Below are 24,277 nucleotides of genomic sequence, written 5' to 3' on the forward strand. Positions count from 1 at the left end.
TTTATTGAAACTTAAAACATCAGCAACATATAATCCAATATACATAATTATGATATCATATTTCAAAATAATCTGTGTAGGATCCACGTGTTTCAGAAACAGTTTGAAGGAGAACACGGAACAAGGTGAGAGCAGCTGAAATATTGGTGGGCAACAGGAAAGGAGGCTTGTTGCCCTTAGTTGGCACTTGTACACAGCATAGAGAAAATACAATAAATTACACTTTGAGAGAGGTACACATTCACCTGCAGACACAACAAGCAGAGGCTCCATCAACCGCCTGTGAGGTGGGAGGTTCCAAATTCTCCAGTTTCTCTTTGGGTTTAATAGTTAACCTGCCTTGGCCAGGGCACAAAGCTGTTATGTAATGCTATTCTATAGGACGCCGGTCAAATTCAAATTATAGCCTTCCTGAACCCTCCTCTCTTCAGCGCCGTTGGCGGCTGCTTTTGTTGGGGGGGTGGGAATGGGTCCCGGCAGCCACACTGCAACTCCCAAGCATTTGTTCTTCGCGTGCGAGCTGAAGCAATAAGGGGCTGAGATCCCAGGCTTGGCCCGGTTGCTTGCATGTTCTGTCAAGAATTATGACAGGGAACAAGTGGAACCTCTTCTACAGGATTTCAGTCCAGTGTGCCAACATTCCTTACAACTTGCATTTATATAGTTCCTTTAAAGCAGCAAAATGTTCCAAGGCACTTCACAATAACAGATAAAATGTGACAGGCATAAGAAGCTATTGGACCAGGCGAGCAAAAGCTTGATCATCAAAGAGGTAGATTTTATGTAGTGTTTCAAAAGAGGAGATAAGAGAATTTTAGGGTCAAGGCAACATACAAATGAAGAAATAGCCATTGGCCCTTCGAGCATGTCTGCCATCCAATAAGACCATGGCTGCTCTGACTGACCTCAACTCCACAATGTTGCCTGTTGCCAATAGCCTTTAACTCCAACTCCCTTCTTAGTCAAGAATCTATTTACCGTTGCCTAAAAAATATTCATGAACCCTGCCTCCACCACTCTTGAGTTCCAGAGATTCACGACGATCAGAGAGAAAACATTTCTTCATCTCCATTTCAAATGGGAGATGCCTCATCTTTTAACTGTGTCTCCTAGTTCTTGTCACTCCCAAGTAGGGAAACATGCTTTCAGCATCCACTCAGGATCTTGGATGTTTCAATAAGATCACCTCCCAATCTTCTAAACTCCGATGGAGGCCCTGCCTGTCCAACCATACCCCTCTCCCAGGTATGTCTCTGAACTTCTTCTAATGCTCAACCATCAAAGGTGGGGCGATGACTCTCGGGCATGTACAAGAGGTCAGATTGGAGGCGGGAACAATTCTTAGGATTGTGGGGTTGAAAGAGGTTAGCGAGATCGGGAGAGGCAAGGCAACAGAGGAATGTGGACACAAGGTTGAGAATTTGAAAATGGGCATGTTGCTGGACCAGGAGCCAATGAGCATTGGGTGAACAGCAGAGTTTGGCATCATCTTGATGCTCAGCAGAGTGTGCGTGGGCATCATTCCAGATGCCAACCCTGTCCTCAGTTACTAGTCATCCATGGGCAATTTCGAACAAGTCATTGGATTGGGGTCAGGAACAGGCAGCTGAGCTCGCACTTCTGCACTTCCATAACCCGGATCATTCTTAAACTCTTTAATATCAGAGTGGCAGATTAATTTACTCAGCAGATACCAGGTACTCTGCATGGCTACAGTCCTCTTGTTCAACCCTTGTGACAGTACTCCTACCACCTTATTCTGTGTATGCTCAAGTGCCATTACCTGGGGAAGGGGATAGGCTTGTTTTTCGGCTGGCAGACATGATGGGCGGAGTGGCCCCTTTCTGCACCTTAAACCTCCGGGAATTTGGAAATAGTCAGCTCCCAGTGAACAGCATCAGCTGGGGAGAAGCTAAGTTCAGTCACTTCAAAGGCTAACGACAACAAGGTTCATGTGCTTTGTTCAGAGGTTCTCCCGCTCTGGTCAGTGAAGTGGAGATGGCACAAGGCCACCACCAAGGCCAAACGCCCAAAACTTACCATGGCAACTTGATGGCCGTATTTATTTTTATTCGTGCACAAGCAGCCACGCGGACAACACAGCTACATATAAATAGATTGTTCCTGTGCAGGGGGTGGCATGGATGAGATCACTGTATGAGACAGCACGGCAAACTAGAACACTGAAAGAAAGACATCATCATGCACACACTTCCACAAACGTCCTGTAATAGGGAGATTTGGATGAAAGAAAACACTCTCCCGTTGAAAGGCTTCAATAATTAAGGCCAACTGCCCCTGGTAATGCTTGCTTTCACACAAAAAGAAAACAGCAAGCTCTATTGTAATTCAATTCCAGGAAAAGAGCATAGGGACAGCAGTAGGCTATTTAGTCCCTTGAGCCTGTTCCACTGAGGGAAAGAATAGTCAAGCCAGGGCATGTCCAGAAGCCTCCAGGAACTCTAACTGAAAGGCCCATAGTTCAGGAACTGGCACCTAAAGACTAGCAATAAGAATGACTAATTCTGAAGCAAGGCTACATACTCCTAAAAGCAGTCCAGCTGCTGCATGTTTACTGGGAGCTGAATATTTTACAATTATCGAACGTTTAAGGCACAGAAAGAGGCCAGTTAGCCCGTCGTGTTTGTGCTGGCCGATAAATGAGTCACCCAGCCGAATCCCACTTTCCCAGTATTTAGTCTGAAGCCCTTTAGGTTACAGCTCTTGAGGTGCGTATCCAGACACCTTTTCAATGAGTTGAGGGTTACAGTTTTCTGGTACCTCACACCTAGCCTTCATTTTTTCATGGACAGTTGTAGGAATTTCCTGTATCTTACACACATGCTGAAATTTGCACCTGATATTGTGGCCAGATTACCGACAAGCAGATTATGCCTTCATAAGGCAGCACGGTAGCATACTGGTCGGCACTGTGGCTTCACAGCGCCAGGGTCCCAGGTTCGATTCCCCGCTGGGTCATTATCTGTGCGGAGTCTGCATGCTCTCCCCGTGCCTGCGTGGGTTTACTCCGGGTGCTCCGGTTTCCTCCCACAGTCCAAAGATGTGCAGGGTCAGGTGGATTGGACATGCTAAAATTGCCCTGAGTGTCCAAAAAGGTTAGATGGGGTTATTGGGTGACTGAGATAGGGTGGAAGTGAGGGCTTAAAGTGGGTCGGTGCAGACTCGATGGGCTGAATGGCCTCTTTCTGCGCTGTATCTATGTGTTTATCTAACTTCCCCACTATCAACCAATTGTGGGAAAAAGCTTTCCTGGCGGGCACAGATGCTGGGGCTCCTCTGCAAACTCTACCTCTGATCCCGAAAGGCCGATTGCCATTCATCTATTAGAAAAGTGAGACCACACCAAAAATAAATGATCTGTAAAATGTTGGAAATGCACAGCAACAAATGAGAGCTAAATTCTGGGACACATCAGGTATGAAGAACCATTAATTTTCTCCATTAAAGGCTTTCTGTACTTTTTAGCTAGGAATTATTATGGAATGGCACAGCAAGAGGCATCCATTGGACCCATTCCAGTTTAGCCCTATTCTTCTGCTCTTTCCCATTCTCCTGCTCGGCCCCCACTTCCCTGCTCCTTCCCCATTGCCCTCAAGGAAAATACTTTTTGAGTGTTTATCCAAACATATTTTGGAAGTAATTGAATTTGCTTCTAACACTCTTTCAGGCAGCATATTCCAGATCACAACTCACTGCAAAAAAACTTATCTTCCCCCCTTTTAACCGATCACCTTAAATCTGTGTCCTCTGTTTATCGTTCCTCCTGCCAGAGGGAACGTTTCTCGTTTCCCTAGAACTGCGAGGTTGGATTTCCAGGATTTTCCTAATTGTCGTGAGTTTGCAGGTCGATCTGAGGAAACTCAAGAGTTTGCACGGTTCCTCCAGGTTTCCCACAGAATCCCAAAATTACAGTGGTTGATCAGAGGATCCGCCATAGCTCCCGGGAAACCCTAAGGAACATTGTATGGGCGTATTTACATTGCAACCTCTTACAAGGCTAAATAAATTCCGTGAACAGGATTTTAGATGGGACACACAGAGGGATCAGCCCTGTTGTTCGAGTACTGGCTCTCACAAGAGTTATCAAATTGCTCCCTATGCTCTTTGTTTCGGTTTTCTGCCAAAAACTTTGAGCTTGCATTTCTATACCTCAGGACATTCCAATTTCCATCCATTTAAGTCACTGTCGTAATGTAGGAAGCACACTTTATATATAGTTCATATCCCTCAAACATCTCAGTGCCTCATATACAATTATTCATCTCAAAACAATTGTTATATCACTATGTTTGTCACCCTTTTTGCACAGAGTGGGACTATGCTAACAAGTGAAATTAGTGACTAGCTGATGGGTTTCTGGGACTATGTTGCAGGAGGAATATTGACCAAATTACCAGACGATCTAGCTTTCCTGCGAGCTCCTCGTGGTCTCCCACTCAACTCAGCAACATCACTTCCAAGCAGCCAGCAGAGGCTTCCATCCCCCAGTGGGCAGTGGGAGAAGCTCTGGGAAAATGTCTTTTGACTAGTCTCATGGGGGTCAGTTGCATATCCATCTCAACGGGCTGACTGTGCTCCAACTTAACTCAGCGGAAAGTCAGCCCCTCCGACAATGCAGCATTCACTCAGCACTGGAGAGTTGACCACGGCACAATGATATGCTCTCAACCGAGTTGGAAGATCGTGGGCTTGAGCCCCAATTGAGAGGCTAGAACACATAATCGGAGCGGACACATTCAGTGCCAAGGAAGAGCTGCTCTGTTGGTGGTACTGCCTTCCAGATGAAATGTTAAACTGTTAGCCACGTCCTCCCTCTCTGCTGGACATACAAGATCCCGTGGCGCCATTTCAAAGAGAAGGGTAGATCTCCTGGGTGCCCTGGCCAATATTTATCCCTCAACCATCAGCACGGAAACAACTTAACTGCTCGTCACATTGCTGTCTACACATTGTGGGAGTTTGCAATGTGTGACTGGTTTGCCACTGTGCCCACATCACAAAACTGACCACACTTCAAAAAGTATTTCATTGGCTGTTAAAAGCACATTAGTTGTGGTTGTGACGGTTGTGAAATTATACCTTCACAAGGTTGTGAAAGGCTCTATATGAATGCAAGTCATTTTTTCTCAGATAATTAAACTCCTGGCATTGAGTTCAAATCCACAATCCACTGACCCAGAGGTAACAATGCTAGCAACTAAACAAAGCTGAACATACACTACTGCGATGCACTGGATTCATGACCTCAATCCAGTCCCATTGCTACCACCACCAATGACAGACCTGTAACCAATTATATTTTATCCCATTGTTACTTCGCTCACATGGTTCTTTGAACATGAGCCAAGTTTAAACACACAGCTTAAATGGTTGTGCTGCAGTGTTTTTCTACAGTTCAAGTGGATTAATTATGAAAGGTTGCAATGTTAAACCTTGCCCAAAATCCTTGTGGCTAAATTGGATAAGTCAAAAGAGAGGACCGAGAGGAACAAAAATACCTGGACGGGATTCTCCGGCCCACCGTACCAGTTTTCCAGTGTGGCGCGCTCCCGTCGGCAGCGGGATTCTCCGGCCCACCGTACCAGTTTTCCAGCGTGGCGCGCTCCCGTCGGCAGTGGGATTCTCCGGCACGCCGTACCAGTTTTCCAGCGTGGCGCGCTCCCGTCGGCAGCGGGAGTCTCCGTCCCGCCATATCAGTTTTCCAGTGTGGCGTGCTCCCGTCGGCAGCGGGAGTCTCCGTCCCGCCATATCAGTTTTCCAGCGTGGCGCGCCCCCGTCGGCAGCGGGAGTCTCCGGCCCGCCGTACCAGTTTTCCAGCGTGGCAGGCCCCCGTCGGCAGCGGGAGTCTCCGTCCCGCCATATCAGTTTTCCAGCGTGGCAGGCCCCCGTCGGCAGTGGGATTCTCCGGCCCACCATATCAGTTTTCCAGCGTGGCGCGCCGTCGGCAGCGGGATTCTCCGGCCCGCTGTACCAGTTTTCCAGCGTGGCGCGCCGTCGGCAGCGGGATTCTCCGGCCCACCATATCAGTTTTCCAGCATGGCAGGCCCCCGTCGGCAGTGGGATTCTCCGGCACGCCGTACCAGTTTTCCAGCGTGGCAGGCCCCCGTCGGCAGTGGGATTCTCCGTCCCGCCGTACCAGTTTTCCAGCGTGGCGCGCCCCCGTCGGCAGCGGGATTCTCCGGCCCGGTAGCCGGCCAATGGGTCTCCCATTGTGGGCATCCCCACTTCGTCGGGAAATCCGTGGGAGTGAGGGCGCTGCCGGCGAAGGAGGGGATCCCGCCGACGGAGAATCCAGCCCCCTAGGTTTATCTGTACAAGCATCATGGTGGGGAGGGGAGGGAGCCGGCCGTCACTTTCCTCATGCGTTAGCAATGGACTAACTGCCTTCAAATCTCTACTATTCTAGAATGTGCAGGATGGATCACAAAATGCAGCATTTGGTTAAGTGCACATATTCCATAGGATTACGGCCTCATGCACAGGGTAAGCAGTTCATCTGGCATTTGGTGGGGAACAGAACCATCCAACACAGGGGGCTATGTAGCTTGTCGTGCCTGAGCTCCAAAACAAGCGATCCGATTTATGCCAGGACTATTTTAATGACGCAGCTTTTTTCAGGGATGTGTATTGTCATATGGTACGGGTGAAATTAAAAGTGATTTAAATTCAGTTTTGCCAACTGAACAGTAATTCTTCAGAAAAACTCACCGCATCGATTTACTGCATGCAAAATAATACAATAGCTCGGTCTTTCTCATTGTTTGGCTGCGTGTACTAACCAGAAAGGCTCAGACATACATAAACACATCTATTCACATGCACCAAACAAATAATACGCAATGGGATATTGCTAACTACCAAACATAAATGGGAGGATTAGCTGCTCTTTAAACCCTTGACAACTAGTCATAGAACAGGAGGCTGGAAATTACTGCGAGCGACCTGGTCATGCGGATATTTAAGGCATGTGCACTAACCTTAGAGAAAGTGTAAGCTGATATAAAGGAGAATTCTGTCCGTGTGTCAAGTGCAGAACGGCTCTGCACAAGACACAGTCAGCTCAAAGTGAAACATGGGGAATTGGAGGCAATCCTGCGCAACGGAGTTCAAATTGTTCACTGTTCAGGGGCTCATTATGTCAAGCCGCACAGGCACCCATGACAAAACCAGCAGGAGTGATGTCTGATCTGACAGAAAGCAGAGAATTAGAATAGGAGCCCACTGGGATATGGGGGGAGGGATAGGGGGGTACATGGAGGGTTGCATTTGGCAGAAAATGAAGGACTGGGACGAATATGGTGATGTGGTGGCTAGGTGGGGTTAATCCAATAAAGGAACAAGGGAGAGAAAGAAAAGGCCAAGGTGGAGTAAGGCAGCTCCTTCCATAGCCACAAGCTATCCCCAAGGCTAGCTATGAAATCAAAATGACTGTGGCTGTTCCAGCTGCTTCAATAATGAACGTCAGCCAAGAGATACATTAAAAAAGGTGATGTAAAAAGTTTCAGGGAATCTTAGCATCTACTTGCACATTGTGTAGAAGGCAAGTCTTTAAAGATTAATCTGTGATTAACGGCCAAACAAATACAAACAAGAATGTGCAATGCAGGAGAGCATAGGTACAGAATCCACAAAGCTGTCAAACAGAGGGATAGAGACTTATTGAAGGAAATATGATTACGGCATATGGAGGAAAAGAAAATCCACAGTAAACTTTGTATTATCCTGCATTCTCCAGCCGAAATTCCCTAGTAACCAGAATTTCTGACAGCTCCATTTATTTCTAAAGTTGGCCGCTTTGTGTTCAGGCAATGCATTCTTTAAAAAAACGTCATTTATAAATCTGCAGAGGTTGTCCTTATGCTATACATGGAAATGAAATTATTGGATCAGTGTTGGTTATTATGACTGAACAAAGATTTATCGCTCGGAACCATCAGTGAAGGTGGCGGCGCGGTTGTTTTTTGTAAAAAGCTGCTCCGAAGGTTGCGGTGTCAGTTCAGTTGCGGCGTTTTTACAGTGATGCTGTGCTGTGTTGGGGCCCTCGACTGCCCAGCTGTTTCCCCTCTCCCATGAAAGACAGAGCAGCACCTTGTCTCCATTTCCGGAGTAACACAACTCCCTGTTAGCCGGCCTTTTTGATTAACCAGCGCCACCTACTCCCCAAACATGCTGGTTAACTAAGATTTCACTGTAACATAGGATAGTGGGGGACAGGCCCGAGGTCTGGTGGGATTTTCTTGTTCCTAAAAATTGTTAACTTTTTTGTTTTCCAAAGATCCCAAGTTATTCTGGCGATTTTCTCTGACAGTGCATGGAGACAAGATGATTTGTTTGACAAGTGTTCCCCAACTGCCTGTAAGATTGAGGTGGGAGAAACTGGGTAAAAGGGAGCATTATTGCAGCGCAGGTTCCAATCCCCGAACTGTGCCAGTGCTACAGACGCCACCACATTGGTGGAAGTGGCTTTCCAGGTGCCACTGTTGGACGCTTAAGCCCAACACTCGAAATCTGGGCAAAGCTGCTGGGCCTGTTCGGCTCAGTAATTCGGCAAACACGTGGCCTAATCAACAGGTTCCAAAAGGGATTTCTGTAGGCTGCCACTAGAGCATTCTCATTTTTATTTTTGAGTTAGCGCTCGGAGTACCCCACGGTATTACAGCAATCCCACTCCTGATCTCCCACGAATGTACCCTCTAATAGTTTTTTTTCAAATTGTTGTGCTTGGTCAATTCTAGAACACCGAGTTGCTTGCGCGGCCTAGAGGATACATTGTTCACCAATCCAGAACCACATCTCCCGTTCTCCTCCTCCTCCCTACCCAGCTCCTCCCACAATGGGCCTCTGCCAGCGGGCAGACCAGCCCGTATTGGAGTGAAGTGTCATACCAGCTGCTTCTGGACGCACATCCAAGTTACCTCGGTTACTGAAACGAGGCCTGAGGCACAGATTTGGAGAAGCCTCAAATGCCCGGCTTCTGAATCATGCCGACCATTTTTCTTCAAGGTGTATAGCACAACCTTTGACTTCTACTATCCGAGTGGAAATCATAAGTTGTTGCACATGATACAAACAATTAATTGAATGAGCTAGTTAAAAGCCACTTTTTCCCCCCCACATTATGCGTTACTGTATTTAGCAATGACAGGATGGTATGGTTGCTGAACAAGTAAAGGGTTTGTGATTATATTGTAGTCACTATTAAGCATCTGTGGGCTTACTACAGTCTCCCATCGAACCAGAGCCTTTTAGCATCCTGCTCAAACAAGAACAATTGGTTTCGGTTCAAATTCTTACCTCAGTAGTTTCGAAAATAGCTTAAAGCCAAAATTTAAATTTAGCAGAACCCCACCCCACCCAAAGCCAACGTTAAAGAGAAGCTCAGATAGAAGCTCAGTATCTCTCACACAGTCCCTGGAGCCTTTACCAGAGGGAATTAACTTCCCGCACAGCGACTCCACCCAACAAACCAGATCACTCCAAAAGTATCCGAATTTCACTGGTGGGTTTCAAGTTATTGGTAATAGGACCAGTAGTGCCAGGGTATCATTTAAAATGACCCGAATTGCGTAACCATGGAGCATACCAAATAACAAGTTCTGACAGCTCGCCTGGGAGGCGTGCAGGTAAGCCGGCTCACGTCTTCCCTCGCTTTACGGCCTTCGAGGTCACAATCTCCTTCTCCCCCACCCCCCTACCCCCACCACTACGCATTCAGAAGAAATGAGGTAAATTAACTGATGGAGGTGGTGTTGGGTGCCATCCGATGACAGACACATTTTAAGGCCTATCCTGCTATCAAACCGCAGCACTTCACAAGCAAAGGTGTTGGTGGTGTTTGATTCCTGCACCTCTCAGTCCCCCTCTGGGCACACGTTCCAGGTTTGACTTCAAGAGACCACGGTCCAGCTCCTCACAGAATTGGGTCTGTTCCATTCCAGTCCACAAATGCTCCTTTCCATCTGAATTAACATAGAGAATGTCTTTGTGAGTTACTGCATTCAAAGGAAGTGCACCCCCCTCCATTCAGATGAATATACCTTTTGCCTTTAATCTTGGGGTTCCCACTCCATGTTAGCCTGCTCTGTTTGGACATAGTGGCAGAGGTCTACTTCCCGGTCTCTGCTAATCTTTAAGTGATCCCCAGAATATGTACATAGAATGGGGGCTGGTTTAACTCAGCTGGACAGCTGGTTTGTGATGCAGAACAAGGCCAGGTTCAATTCCCGTAGCAGCTGAGAATTCTAAATTCTCCCTCTGTGTACCCGAACAGGCGCCGGAATGTGGCGACTAGGGGCTTCTCACAGTAACTTCATTGCAGAGTTAATGTCAGCCAACTTGTGACAATAAAAAGATTATTATTAGGCAGGCAGCCTCGGGCGGCTCGGTCTCAAATATGCTTCCCTTGCATTTCGCAACCAATTCATGAAATGCGCCCGTCTGGATAGTGGTTCATCAGACATCCATCCATCTCACAGACTGATTGGCTGATCTTAAACCACAGCAACAACCTGCATTTATATCAGCACCATTAATGGAAAAACTGCCCACTTGTGCTTCACAAAGGTGCAGGAATAAAAAAAAATGAACCCATGGCAAAAGAAAGATGAGAAAGAGGAATAGGTCTTTCAGCCCCTCGAACCTGCCCGACAAAGAATAATTGACCCCAATCTTAATCGTTCCAATTGGTCATAGCATCCTCGACTATACTTTGTAAGGAAAAAGAGCTTCCTCGTGTCATTCCTGACGGACCAGCTCTAATTCTAAGATGGTTCTCCCTTGTACTGCACTCCCCCCAGGAACTGGAGTCCCTCACTGGAGTCAGGGAAAGTCCCGGACGATTGGAAGATCGCTGTTGTAACCCCCTTGTTCAAGAAAGGATCAAGACAAAAGATGGAAAATTATAGGCCAATTAGCCTAACCTCGGTTGTTGGTAAAATTCTAGAATCGATCGTTAAGGATGAGATTTCTAAATTCTTGGAAGAGCAGGGTCGGATTAGAACAAGTCAACATGGATTTAGTAAGGGGAGGTCGTGCCTGACGAACCTGTTAGAATTCTTTGAGGAGGTGACAAGTAGGTTAGACCAGGGAAACCCAGTGGATGTGGTCTATCTGGATTTCCAAAAGGCCTTTGATAAGGTGCCACACAGGAGGCTGCTGAGTAAGGTGAGGGCCCATGGTGTTCGAGGTGAGCTACTGGCATGGGTTGAGGATTGGCTGTCTGACAGAAGGCAGAGAGTTGGGATAAAAGGTTCTTTTTCGGAATGGCAGCCGGTGACCAGCAGTATCCCACAGGGTTCAGTGTTGGGGCCGCAGCTGTTCACCATATATATTAATGATCTGGATGAAGGGACTGGGGGCATTCTAGCGAAGTTTGCCGATGATACGAAGTTAGGTGGTCAGGCAGGTAGTGCTGAGGAAGTGGGGAGGCTGCAGAAGGATCTAGACAGTTTGGGAGAGTGGTGCAGGAAATGGCTGATGCAATTCAACGTGAGAAAATGTGAGGTCTTGCACTTTGGAAAAAAGAATCCAAGCATAGACTACTTTCTAAACGGTGAGAAAATTCATAAAGCCAAAGTACAAAGGGATCTGGGAGTGCTAGTCGAGGATTCCCTAAAGGTAAACATGCAGGTTGAATCTGTGATTAAGAAAGCGAATGCAATGTTGTCATTTATCTCAAGAGGGTTGGCATATAAAAGCAGCGATGTGCTACTGAGCCTTTATAAGGCTCTGGTTAGGCCCCATTTGGAGTACTGTGTCCAGTTTGGGGCCCCACATCTCAGGAAGGACATACTGGCACTGGAGCGTGTCCAGCGGAGATTCACACGGATGATCCCTGGAATGGCGGGTCTAACATATGAGGAACGGCTGAGGATCCTGGGATTGTATTCATTGGAGTTTAGAAGGTTAAGGGGAGATCTAATAGAAACTTACAAGATAATACATGGCTCAGAAAGGGTGGACGCAAAGAAACTGTTTCCGTTAGGCGAGGAGACGAGGACCCGTGGGCACAGCCTTAGAATTAGAGGGGGTAAATTCAGAACAGAAATGCGGAGACATTTCTTCAGCCAGAGAGTGGTGGGCCTGTGGAATTCATTGCCGCGGAGTGCAGTGGAGGCCGGGACGCTAAATGGCTTCAAGGCAGAGATAGATAAATTCTTGATGTCGCGAGGAATTAAGGGCTACGGGGAGAATGCTGGTAGGTGGAGTTGAAATGCCCATCAGCCATGATTGAATGGCGGAGTGGACTCGATGGGCCGAATGGCCTTACTTCCACTCCTATGTCTTATGGTCTTATGAACTGAAGGTGATGGTTTCAGTCTTTCCAATATTGTTTTGCTCCAGTATAGAACATAGAACAGTACAGCACAGAACAGGCCCTTCGGCCCTCGATGTTGTGCCGAGCAATGATCACCCTACTCAAACCCACGTATCCATCCTATACCCGTAACCCAACAACCCCCCCTTAACCTTACTTTTTAGGACACTACGGGCAATTTAGCATGGCCAATCCACCTAACCCGTACATCTTGATAAAGCTATAGAAAATTACGAGGACATTTCATAGTGAGTAGGGAGGCACAGTTTCCTCTGGCAAGTAATCAGATGTCATTGATTTAAAAGAATTTGCAGTATGTTGACACTCAAGCAAGACTACATGTCGGAGCAGCGCTCAGGTGGTGCAGTGCCTGAGAGATCTGTTGGATAGATAGACCTGGGTGTTACTGACATAAATGTGGAAGATGCAAATGTCTGTGAGCGATGCCACAAGTGGCGCCAAGCCGACACAGATGAATGGGGTTGGAGCCAATAATAGACAATCGGGGGACTCCAGAGATAACAGTTCAGGGAAGGGAAATAAGTCATTGCAGTAGGGCAGTGGCGTAGTGGTATTGTCAGTGGATTAATAATCCAGAGACCCAGGGTAATGCTCTGGGAACCCGGGTTCGAATCCCACCAGGGCAGATGGTGAAATCTGATTTCAATAAATGAGTAAATAACGATGACCATGAAACCCTTGTTGTAAAAAACCCATCTGGTTCACTAAAGTTCTTCAGGGAAGGAAGTATCCTTTCCTCACCTGGCCTACATGTGACATCCAGATCCACAACAACGTGGTTGACTCTTCAAAAAAAGGAAAATGCCCCGAGGCCCACCTCCCATGAACGGATAATAATAAAAAAGCCGGACAACAGAAGATATTAGAGGATAATAATGCAATCAGCCATGTCAAAAGCTGCAGAGAGGTCAAGAGGGGAGAATGCACCATGTTTACACTCGAAAGTGTTGTTATTTTAAGGCAGATTCAGATTGCGGCAGAAGCGAGTCTGATTGGAGTGATTATTCTCGGGGAAATCCCGCGTGGCAAATGAATTAAAAGTCAAATTTCACTGCTGCTGGTGAATGGTGTTTTTCATCTCTTTCAGCAAACCCCTCGGGTATAACAGGGTTGGGTCTTTGTAAGCACAAATGACCAGCGGAGGAAACCTACTATCTCTCCGCACGCCCCCCCCCCCCCCCCCCCCCCCCCCCCCCCCGCATCCCCACCAAACCCCAAAACAACAGCTCCGAAGCCTGGAAGGTTACAGGCCTCATTGAGGTGGTAATTAATAAAGCACATGGATAACTTGGTTTTGTGAATGGAGGCATTAGTTAGGCTTCAGCTGGAGAATTGTGTGCGGTTTGTCAAAGCTTTGGAAAGAGCAGAAAGGCGGTTCACCAGGATAATACCAGGGACAAGGGACTTCGGTTAAAGGGAGAGACTGGAGAAGCGGGTTTGCCTTAGGGCTGAAAAGTTAAACGGAGATTTAATAAAGCTATAGAAAATTACGAGGACATTTCATAGTGAGTAGTGAGGCACAGTTTCCTCTGGCAAGTAACCAGAGGTCATTGATTTAAAAGAATTGGCAAACAAAATCCAAGAGAGTTTAAGGCGAAATATCTTGAAGAGGGGGTTGGTAAGACCTGGCACACATTGGCTGAAAGGATGGCGGAATCATATCCAACAAGATTGCTCGTGTGCATAAGTGGAATACATTGCAGGGTTATGGGGAAAAATCTGGAATTATATGTCTAACTATGACCATGAAACTTGTCATTAAAAGCTATCTGGTTCACTAATTTGCACACAGTATTCTGGGCTTTATCAAGAGCAAGGAGCACATACTGAACTTGTACAAGACACATCTCAGCTATAATATTGTGCAAACATAAAAACACTATAGGAAGAATGAGAACCCACTGGAGAGAGTACAGAAGTGGTTCACAAGACTGGTTCCAGGGATGAGAAACTTCAGTTATGAGGATCGACTGGAGAGGTTGTGACTGTTCCCCTTGGAGAGGAGGACAAAAGGAGATTTGATCGAGACGTTCAAAATCATGAAGGGGCTGGACAGAGCAGATAGGGAGAAACTGTTCCTACTCATAAAAGGACCAAGAATGAAAGGGCACGGATTTGAAGTGGTTCACAAAGGAAGCAAATGCGATGTGAGAAAAAGCTTTTTCACCCAGCGATTGGTTGGAGTCTGGAATGCACGGCCTGGAAGTGTGGTGGAGGCAGGTTCAATCGAGGAGTTCAGGAGGACATTAGATTATTTGAATAGAAACAACGTGCAAGGGTTGAGGGGAAAAGGCATGGGAATGGGCACCGTCATGATGCTCGTTTGGAGAGCTGGTGCAGACGCCATGGGCCGAATGGCCTCCTTCTGCACATAACAACTCTGTGATTTTGTGAAGGCCTGAACTTATGGCCGAACCATCACTGCCCTTCAGCTGAGCAATTTGCTGGGCTATTTCAGGGGAGTGTTCAGGGTCAACCACGCTGTTGTGGGTCTAGAATCGCAAGTTGACCAGGCCAGGTTTGGGTGGCAGATTGTGTTCCCTTATGGATAACAGTGAAGCAGATGGTTTTTTTTAAAACAACAATCGACAATAGTTTCACAGCCACCATTACTGAGACTAGCTTTCAATTCCAGGACTTAATAATTGAATTTAAATTCAATGTTTTAAAATTTGAAGCCTGTCCTCAGAGCATTATCCAGTGACATCACCATGACTAAATGCACACAATTTCATCCAATCTTTGCACTCAATTCATTATTATTATTTGTTTTTAGCCTATCTTTCCGAAAGCACTGTTTAAACAGCAACTTAATTAGGACTTAGGTGGGCCACATAAGGATATATTAGTACGGATGATCAAACGCTTGGACAGAGATGTTAAAGGAGAGAGGGGTTGACTGAGACACCCCGAGCAGATAGATGAAAATGCAGTGCGATTAAAATCAGGGATATGCAAGAAGCCGGAATTGAAGGGGCCCAATGATCTCGCTCAGAAGGTTGTAGGGCTGGAGGTCCTTACAAAGACAGAGAGTGGCGAGGACACCAGGCCACCTCTTTACTATCTAGAAATCTATCGATCTCAGCCTTGAATATTCTCAATGATGGAGACTACCAACGATTTACCAGGCTCTCAATGAAGAAATTCCTCCTCCTCCCAGTCCTAAATGCGTTGCCTCTTATTCTGTCCCCTGATTCTAAATGCCCCAGGCAAGGGAAAATATCCTTCCTCCATCTAGGGCAGGGTGGGTATAGAGGGACATGGGCCAAATGCGGGCAAGTGGGACTAGCTTAGTGATAGAAACTGGGCAGCATGAACAAGCTGGGCCAAAGGGCCTGTTTCCATGTTGTAAACATCTATGACTCTATCTACCCTGTCAAGCCCTGCAAGGATTTGGTACACACCAATGAGGTCATCTCTCATTCCTCTGAACGCTAGAGAATATAGGCCCAGTCTCCTCAATCTCTCCTCGTAGGGCAATGCCACCATCCCCAGGAATCAGCATCCAAATGAGAAATATGGCCAAGGATAGATAGACCCTTGCAGGGCTCCAGTGGTAACAGTGCAGGGTTTGAGAGAAAAGACACTGCAAGTGATTCTCTGGCTATGACTGTATAGAAAAATGGAAATACCCAGTATCCCTCCCAGCTGGAGGAGGATGGAGTGGTCAATCATGTCAAAGGCTGCAGGTGGCTCAAGGAGGAGATGAAATAGTTTACATTTGTCACAGTCATATGTAAGTTGTGACTTTAAGAGCCATTTCGGTACTATGGGAGGGCAGAAATCTGATTGGAGGGATTCAAGTATGATGTTCTAGGAAAGACAGGCTTTGGGAGGTGACAGCAGGTTCAAGGATTGTGCAGGATGATCCTCGAGTAGTCAGTAGATTTGGCAAAGAGAGTGTTTGTATAAATGAGAGTTTTTGTTTTATATACCAGCACATTACATACTAATATTGCACAGCAGAATGAGTCCAAAGGGCAAATACATGAATAATGGCCTCTTGCCAAAATAACCAAAAGGCTACCTCTGTCTGGAAGTGCACCACACCATAAGCCAATGTCTTAAGTAAAGGCATTAAAGGATATGGAGCAAAGGTAGGTCGCGGAGTTGACACACGATCAGACGTGATCTAATTGAGCAATCAAACTGACTGAGGGGCTGAATGGCTTCCTCCCACTCTACGTTTCTTCAACAGAAGCAGGCAGAGAGGAAGGGAAAAGAACAACTTTATTTCCCATTCAATTCTTGAGATGTGAACATCACTAGAAAGGATCTTGAGAAAGGACATTTATCGCTGATGCCTGGTTGCTTTTGAATAGGTGGTGAGGGGCCTTCGTCGTCAATCTCTGCCATAGGATCTACTCCCAAAATGCTGTTCCAGTCGGGAATTCCAGGATTATGTCCCAGCGACAATGAAGGAACAATGCAAATTGCACAACGACAATGTAAAGCACTTTTATGTTGGCCAGTAGTTTCTGCTGAGCTGTTGCTATGACTTCAGTGTTGCAGACATCCCACTGTTTAGCACAGGGCTAAATCGCTGGCTTTGAAAGCAGGCCAGCAGCACGGTTTGATTCCCGTAACAGCCTCCCCGAACAGGCGCCGGAATGTGGCAACTAGGGGCTTTTCACAGTAACTTCATTTGAAGCCTACTTGTGACAATAAGCGATTTTCATTCACTTCATTTTTTCATTTCATTCACTTACACATGAAAACCTGTATATAAACTCACTTCGTCCTGATGCAGAGTTCAAGCGGAGGAATCAAATCATCGTCTCCTTCCACTGAGCAGCCCTCTGACGCATCTGAAAGACAAACGTAATGTGGATTGAGGATCAGGGGAGCCATTTTCAGCCCAAGATAAGGTTACCAACTCGGTGTTTAAAATAAAAACACACACGGCTCTGCGGAATATCAGAGCCGGTCGACAAGAAACTGGGAGAGAAAAGGTTAACATTTTGAGCAGGGCTTTTCCAGCATAGCTTTGGGAATTTCTGCATTTACTGCTGACAGTTCAAATACTGCAATTTTATATAAAACTCAGTAAAGGCAGCAAATGAGCGAGAACAGATCACTTGCCCAAGTGCTGATGAGAAGTTATACTTGATCAAGTTAACCTTTCTCCTCATTTTGGAGATTGCCAATGTGATTTTTTTTCTTTAAATCTGCAAGGTTTGCAGTGCAGATAGTTTAATTTTGAATTATTCTCCCTTCACGAGGGGCTTTCTTTCACTTTCCGAGAGCCGATCATCGGCAAGAAAATCTTTGGTGACCTGTCTGAGACGCACAAACTGTTCCAACATAATGTGAGAAATCGGAATCAGGAAACAAGCTTGCGGCAGAAATCTGCCTTTATGTGAATTCACATCGCGTTCCAGTAAACACAGGACAGCCTCCTGAGAACAGGCCTAATTTCTTCCAGTGACTCGAGCCATTATTGTTTCTGGGAGTTTCTGGGAGCAGCTGCTGGCAGGAAACTTCAAAGCGAGCTGATAATTAAATGGTGACCTTGGTCATAACTAATCTTCGGCACAGGCTTTCACATCGAGACCCCCAAGTCTGACTGATCTGACTGATACTCAAAAAACAACTTGTGTGTTTATAGATATATATATTATATATAGCACCCGCAACATACCAAAACATTCCAAGCGACTTCACAGGAGCATTATCGAACGGGACTCAGAACCATGTTAAGGAGGTTATTAGGGACGATAACGCAAAGGCTTCTTCTAAAAGATGGGTTTTAAGTAGCATCTTAGAGCAGGAGAGAGAGGTGGAGAGCTGAAGGACCGGATGCCAGAATGAGCAGGAGGCCAGAAGTAGAGTACCGCAGATACCTCAGAGGGTTGGAGAGCTGGGGAAGATTACAGAAATGTGGGGCTAAGGGGGCAAGCTTTGATCAAGACTGAACCTAAATACATGGATTTAGGAAGATAATGTTGATGTGAAGGAGGTTCACCAGGAGTCTTATGTAGCCTCCCTCTTGGGGGCCATTCTTTCTTCGATTAGGTTTATATCCTGATGCTCTTTTTGGGCTCCTTTCTGCCGTTGCTTTCTTCCTGCCCAGGACACCTCTCAGAATGTGGCGTTGCAGGCACGTGTGAACTTCACAAACCTTTTTAAACAGACCTCCTCGTTCAGGGAGGGAAATTTAAATAGGCGAAGAGATGCTACATTTGCCTAACGAATCATTGAACATTCAAAAAACATCCTGCAAGTTGATCACAAGATTTGGCAAATATCTTCTTCCATGGGTTGCTTACGCTGGCAGCTTTCCAGGTCTGGTCCCATTCCACTTTTCACATTTTTATCGATGGCCATTAGCTCACAGCTGGAACCTTACAAGCTGCTTCATGTGACTTGAGGATAAATGGTCCTGGATCTGTCTTAAAAGATCTGATGGGCTTAGACAATAATTGATTTGGTCAAATCCGTTTTTATGACCTTTACAAAATACAATTTCCCTGAGCTGGTAAACATGCCTCCACTAACACGGGTACAATTGCTTACCCGTTTATTTTTTAACCTCCTGTGTTATGACAGTAATGGCAGGAAGGTACACAGAGAGAATGAAGGTTACGTCCTGAGGTTTGCTCCATTGCAACTCCTGGATTTGCAACAATCTTCTGCCTTACTGGCTCTGAACTCTGGCAATTTAGCCCATAATTCTTCTTTGTCCCCTTTTAATTTAGAATCACAGAATTTACAGTGCAGGAGGCCATTCAGCCAATCGAGCCTGCACCGACCCTTGGGAAAGAGCACCCTACTTAAGCTCACACCTCCACCTATCCCTGTAACCCAGTAACCCCACCTAACCTTTTGGACAATAAAGGGCAATTCAGCATGGCCAATCCACCTAACCTACATATCTTTGAACTGTGGGAGGAAACCAGAGCACCCGGAGGAAACCCACGCAGACACGGGGAGCAAATGCAAACTCCACGCAGTCACCCGAGGCCAGGATTGAAACTGGGACCCTGGAGCTGTGAGGCAGCAGTGCTAATCACTGTGCTACCCTTAGTGGGCCAGGGTGCGGGGGTTTTTTTTTAGTATTAATAAGAAATCAGAACATTTGATCACATTCTGAAGAATTTAACAGATAGGAAAGGACATTCCCAACTGATCAATATCAGTGTCTGTGCGCCACACGTGCCTTCTCCAACTCTGCTTCATCTTAGCCAACCACTAAATCCTGCTTCTCTCGTGCATTTATCGAGCTTCTGTAACTGTATCCCTGTTATTCAGCCCTATTACTCCACGTGCTGAGTATTCTGTACATGAATGGCGGCATATATGCCAGCAGGTTCTGGGCAGTGACATTAAGTATGTTTCGGTCCATGGGAGGGGGTCACTAATCAACACGTCACTACCCTCCAGGAGGCTAGTGACATGTTGAAGTAGTGACCCCCTCCCCCGTGAAGCTTTCACAGAATTCATTGACTTCACAAATCTTTCTGCAAGACTGCTGGTTGGGGGATGATAAGGCGTCGATTTAATGTGCCAAATGCCTTCCCATTGCATATAGTCCGTGAATTCCTGCACGAGGAACCGAGGATTATTGCCGCTAACGATCTGTTCAGGGGTCCGAACCTCGCAAACATCTCTAGTTTCTCGATGGTGCGGTCAGCTAAAGTGGACTTCATTACTGCCACCTCCGGCCACTTGGAATGGGCACAACCACCACCAGCACCACCTGACCCTCAAGGGGGACCGGCAAAATCAATGTGGACATGTTGCCACGGTCTCTTGGGCCATTCCCAGAGGTGACGGCGACAATTCCTGATGTTTGTGCAAGCTTGGCACAAGCTGGCTTTTTTCTCAATCTGAGCATCCAAACTCAGCCACCAAAAGTAGCTCCTGGCACGTTCCTTCATCCTCACCACCCCTGGATGGCACTGGTACAATTGCTCCAGCACCTTGGACCTTAATATAAAAGCAAATTACAGCAGATGCTGGAATCTGAAACAGAAACAGAAAATACTGGATAACTGCATCTGTGGAGAGGGACGGGAGCTAACATCGAGTCTGGATCACTTTTTGTCAAAGCTTTGTCAGAGACTTTCTTCCTTGGGCTTAACTGATTTTTCTTTGTCAGCCATGTTTCTGGGCTGCTCGGTTTCCTCCAGCAGGCCCTGGCAATGTGACCTCCTCGTTGACAGCTCTTGCCCTGGGCCTCCCTGCACCAGTCTGTTGCAGAGGGCCCAGATCTGCCACACCTGTGGCACTCCCGCTGCTGTGTGGGTTTCTGTTGTGTGGCAGCCATTTTATGCACTTGGGTGTTGGCTCCGAGCTGTGCAACATCTTTGGCTGCTAATTCCATAGACACAGCAATGCCCAATGTGGTATTAAAATTTAGATTTCTCTCAGTCAGTAGCCTACGTTGAATGGCCTCATTTTGTAGACCGCATACAACTCTGTCTCTTAAGGCATCATCTAAAACATTTCCACATGTTCCACAACATTTCGGCGAAGCGCTCAAGGGTCGCAATGAATTGAGCCACAGATTATCCTTCCAGTTGATTTCTCTTGTGGAATCTGAATCTCTCTGCCATCAGTTTGGGGGCATAATGGTCCTCCAAAATACCAACTAATTCCTGGTACGTTTTGTCTTCAGGTTTGTCCGGCAAATTATGGATTTACTGCCTATAGTGCAGAGCAACACGGGTATTATCATTCATCTGCAATTTTATTTGCCATAATATAGTAGCCTAATGAAAACCAGCCCATCTCAGTTGTGACACTTCAACTGACCCCAGTTTCAGGAGTTTATTCGGAGAGTTCCATATTTCTACTTCATTTTTGGTGAGGAAGTGATGTCTGCCAGCGACCCTTGAACCATCGAGCTCCAATGTTAAGGTTCTGCCCCCTTGTGCTGAACTTCATTACCAGAGGAAATAGCTTTGCTCCATCGACCCCACCAACGCCTTCAATCATCATAAACACTTCAACGAGATTGCCCCTTCTTCTGCACTCAGGAATACTAACCTGTGCAACTGGTCCTCATAATTTAACTCTTTTAGTGTTGGCACCATTCTGGTGAACCTGCACCCTCTCTTGAGCAAATGTATCCCAAGGACCAGAACATGGCACAATGCTCCAGATGGAGCCTGACCCAATTAGCTCTTCAATAACAGGAATACTTCAAAATTGGAATTTTGTACATTACTGACCGATTGTGAGTCGAATTTCATCCTGTTGATTGGCCAGACCATCATAGTAATAGAGGTCAAATCTCCTCTCAAATTTCCAGTCACTCATCAACTCCTTCTTCAGGCCGAATAAAACACTGAAGTGGCTCTCACTGCACACCACCCAGATTGGAAACTTTGGAGTTTTCAGGAAGGATCCCACCTGGAAAGGGGAAAGATCTAGATTTTCAGGTGTAAACATAATTATGTTAAGAATAGTTAAATGCTCTGGCCAATACTTATCCTCTCTGCTAACCAATCTTCTATCCGCGTTAATAATAATAATCTTTATTAGTGTCACAAGCAGGCTTATGTTAACACTGCAATGAAGTTACTGTGAAAATATATCTTGTCGTCAATTTCATGAGACCTTCTCTTGCAAAGGGTACTAGCCCTTTGTTTGGCACCTTATTGGCTGCCCTTTGGAAATCCTAGTATACTACATCTACTGGTTATCGATATCTACCCCACTGGTTACACACTCAAAAAACTCCAATGAATTTGTCAACTCAATTTTCCTTTTGTAAAACCATGTTGACTTTGTCTGATCGTACTATGATTAGCTAAATGCATTTTTAAAACTTCCTCAATAAGAGATACCAGCATTTTCAGGCGAACTGGCCTGTAATTCCCTGTTTTATCTTGAATAGCAGAAATACATTTGCTAACAACCAGTCCATTGGGACCATTCGAGTCCAGGAGACTTTAGAAAATTAGAGCCACTGACTCCACTATCTCTGCCGCCATCTCTTTCAAAAGCCCACGATGTAGGTGATTTGTCTGGGGATTTGTCAGCTTTTAGTCCTGTACAATACTTCTTCTCCGCTCACATTAATTATCTTAAGTTCCTCTCATTAGCCCATGGCTGTCCTCTTTTTCTGGTATGAAATTTATGCCTTCCATTGTGAAGCAAGACATGTCCTCACTTCTGATGATCATTTCTCCTGTCTGTCCCGACGGGAGCAAAGTTTATTTTAGTTACTCTCCTTTTTATATTTATAATAATAATCTTTATTAGAGTCACAAGTCGGCTTACATTAACACTGCAATGAAGTTACTGTGAAAAGCCCCTAGTCGCCACACTCCGGCACCTGTTCGGGTACACGGAGGGAGAATTCAGAATGTCCAATTCACCAAACAGATTTAAGAGGATGCTACCGGGACTTGATGGTCTGAGTTATAAGGAGAGGCTGGGTAGGCTGGGACTTTTTTCCCTGGAGCGTAGGAGGCTTAGGGGTGATATTATAGATGTCTTTAAAATAATGAGCATAGATAAGGTAGATAGTCAGCATCTTTTTCCAAAGGTAGAGGAGTCTAGAACTAGCGGGCACAGGTTTGTGAGAGGGGAGAGATACAAAAGAGACCAGAGGGGGAATTTCTTCACACAGAGGGTGGGGAGCATCTGGAACGAGCTGCCAGACGCAGTGGTATAGCTGGGTACAATTTTTTCCTTTAAAAAAGTTAGACAGATACATGGGCAGGGTGGGTATAGAGGGATATGGGCCAAATGCGGGCAAGTGGGAATAGCTTAGTGACAGAAACTGGGCAGCATGGACAAGCTGGGCCAAAGGGCCTGTTTCCATGCTCTAAACATCTATGACTCCAACAAAAAATGTTTTTAGAATCTACATTTATATTTCTGTTTTTGGCTCACTCATGAGATGTGAGCATCATAGGTTACTCCAGAATTTATTGCCCATGGGAAAGTGGTGGTGAGCCACCTTCTTGAACTGCTGCAGTCCATGTAGTGTGGGTACTCCCACAATACTGGTACGAAGGGCATCCCAGGATACTGACCCAGCAACAGTGAAGGGACAAAGATATATTACCATGTCAGGATGGTGTGTGGTTTGCAGGGGAATTTGCAAGCATGGACTACCCATGCATCTGCTGCACATGTCCTTCTAATTGGTTGATTACGGGTTTGGAAGTGTGTAGTTGAAGGAGCCCAAGGTGAGTTGTTGCAACACATCTTGCAGATGGTACACACTGTGCAGCGATGGTGGAGAAAGTAAATGTTTAAAAGTGATGGATGGGTTGCTAAGCAAGCTTTGGTTTGGATGGTATTGGGTTTCCAGAGGGTTTGTTGGAGCTGCACACATCCAGGCAAGTGGAGAGAGCTCCCAACTTATAGAGAGTGGACAGGCCTTGGGGAGTCAGGAGGTGAGTTACTCATTGCAAAACTCCCAGCCTCTGACTAGCTCTTGTTGCCACAGTATTTATATGGCTGATATAGTCCAATTTCTGATCAATGGTAACCTCCAGGATGTTGGTAGTTGGGTCTTCAGCAATGGTGATGCCGTTGACTGCCATGGGGAGATGGTTGGATTCTATCTTGTTTGAGTTGATCATTGCTTGGCACTTGTGTGGTATGAATGAAACTTGCCACTTGTCAGCACAAGCTTGGGTATTGTCCAGGTCTTGCTTCATATGGACATGGGCTGCTTCAGTATCTGAGGAGCCATGAATGTGAAGTGCAAATAAGGGAAGCTCATTGATGAAGCAGAAGGTAGTTAGGCATAGGGCACCATTGTCCATTTTTTTTGAGAGGGCATTTAAGAATCAACCGCATTGCTCTTGGTCTGGAGTCACATGGAGGCCAGGCAAGGTCAAGACGGTAGATTTCCTTCCCTAACGGATGTTAGCAAACCAGATATCACTGTGTATGATGGGGGGGGGGGGGGGGGGGGGGGGGGAGTCCCCGCGAGTGAGGAGGGTAATGCTT

At 46.2% G+C, this 24,277-nt stretch overlaps 1 protein-coding gene across 1 annotated transcript in view; it reads right to left on the reverse strand.

Annotated features, from left to right (window-relative positions):
* Positions 1-6,018: 6,018 nt before the first annotated feature.
* The window catches only part of mindy4 (MINDY lysine 48 deubiquitinase 4), a 189,425-nt gene continuing 171,166 nt past the window's right edge, over positions 6,019-24,277 (reverse strand). Inside the window, exons 13-15 of the mRNA XM_038796467.1 lie at positions 21,535-21,715; positions 17,094-17,166; positions 6,019-9,980 (exon numbers count right to left, since the gene is read on the reverse strand). Of these exons, the coding sequence (XP_038652395.1) occupies positions 9,932-9,980; positions 17,094-17,166; positions 21,535-21,715 (303 nt within the window). The 3' untranslated portion in view covers positions 6,019-9,931. The remainder of the gene's footprint in view (positions 9,981-17,093; positions 17,167-21,534; positions 21,716-24,277) is intronic.

This window comes from Scyliorhinus canicula, chromosome 5, assembly GCF_902713615.1.
Source record: "Scyliorhinus canicula chromosome 5, sScyCan1.1, whole genome shotgun sequence".
NCBI lineage: Eukaryota > Metazoa > Chordata > Chondrichthyes > Carcharhiniformes > Scyliorhinidae > Scyliorhinus > Scyliorhinus canicula.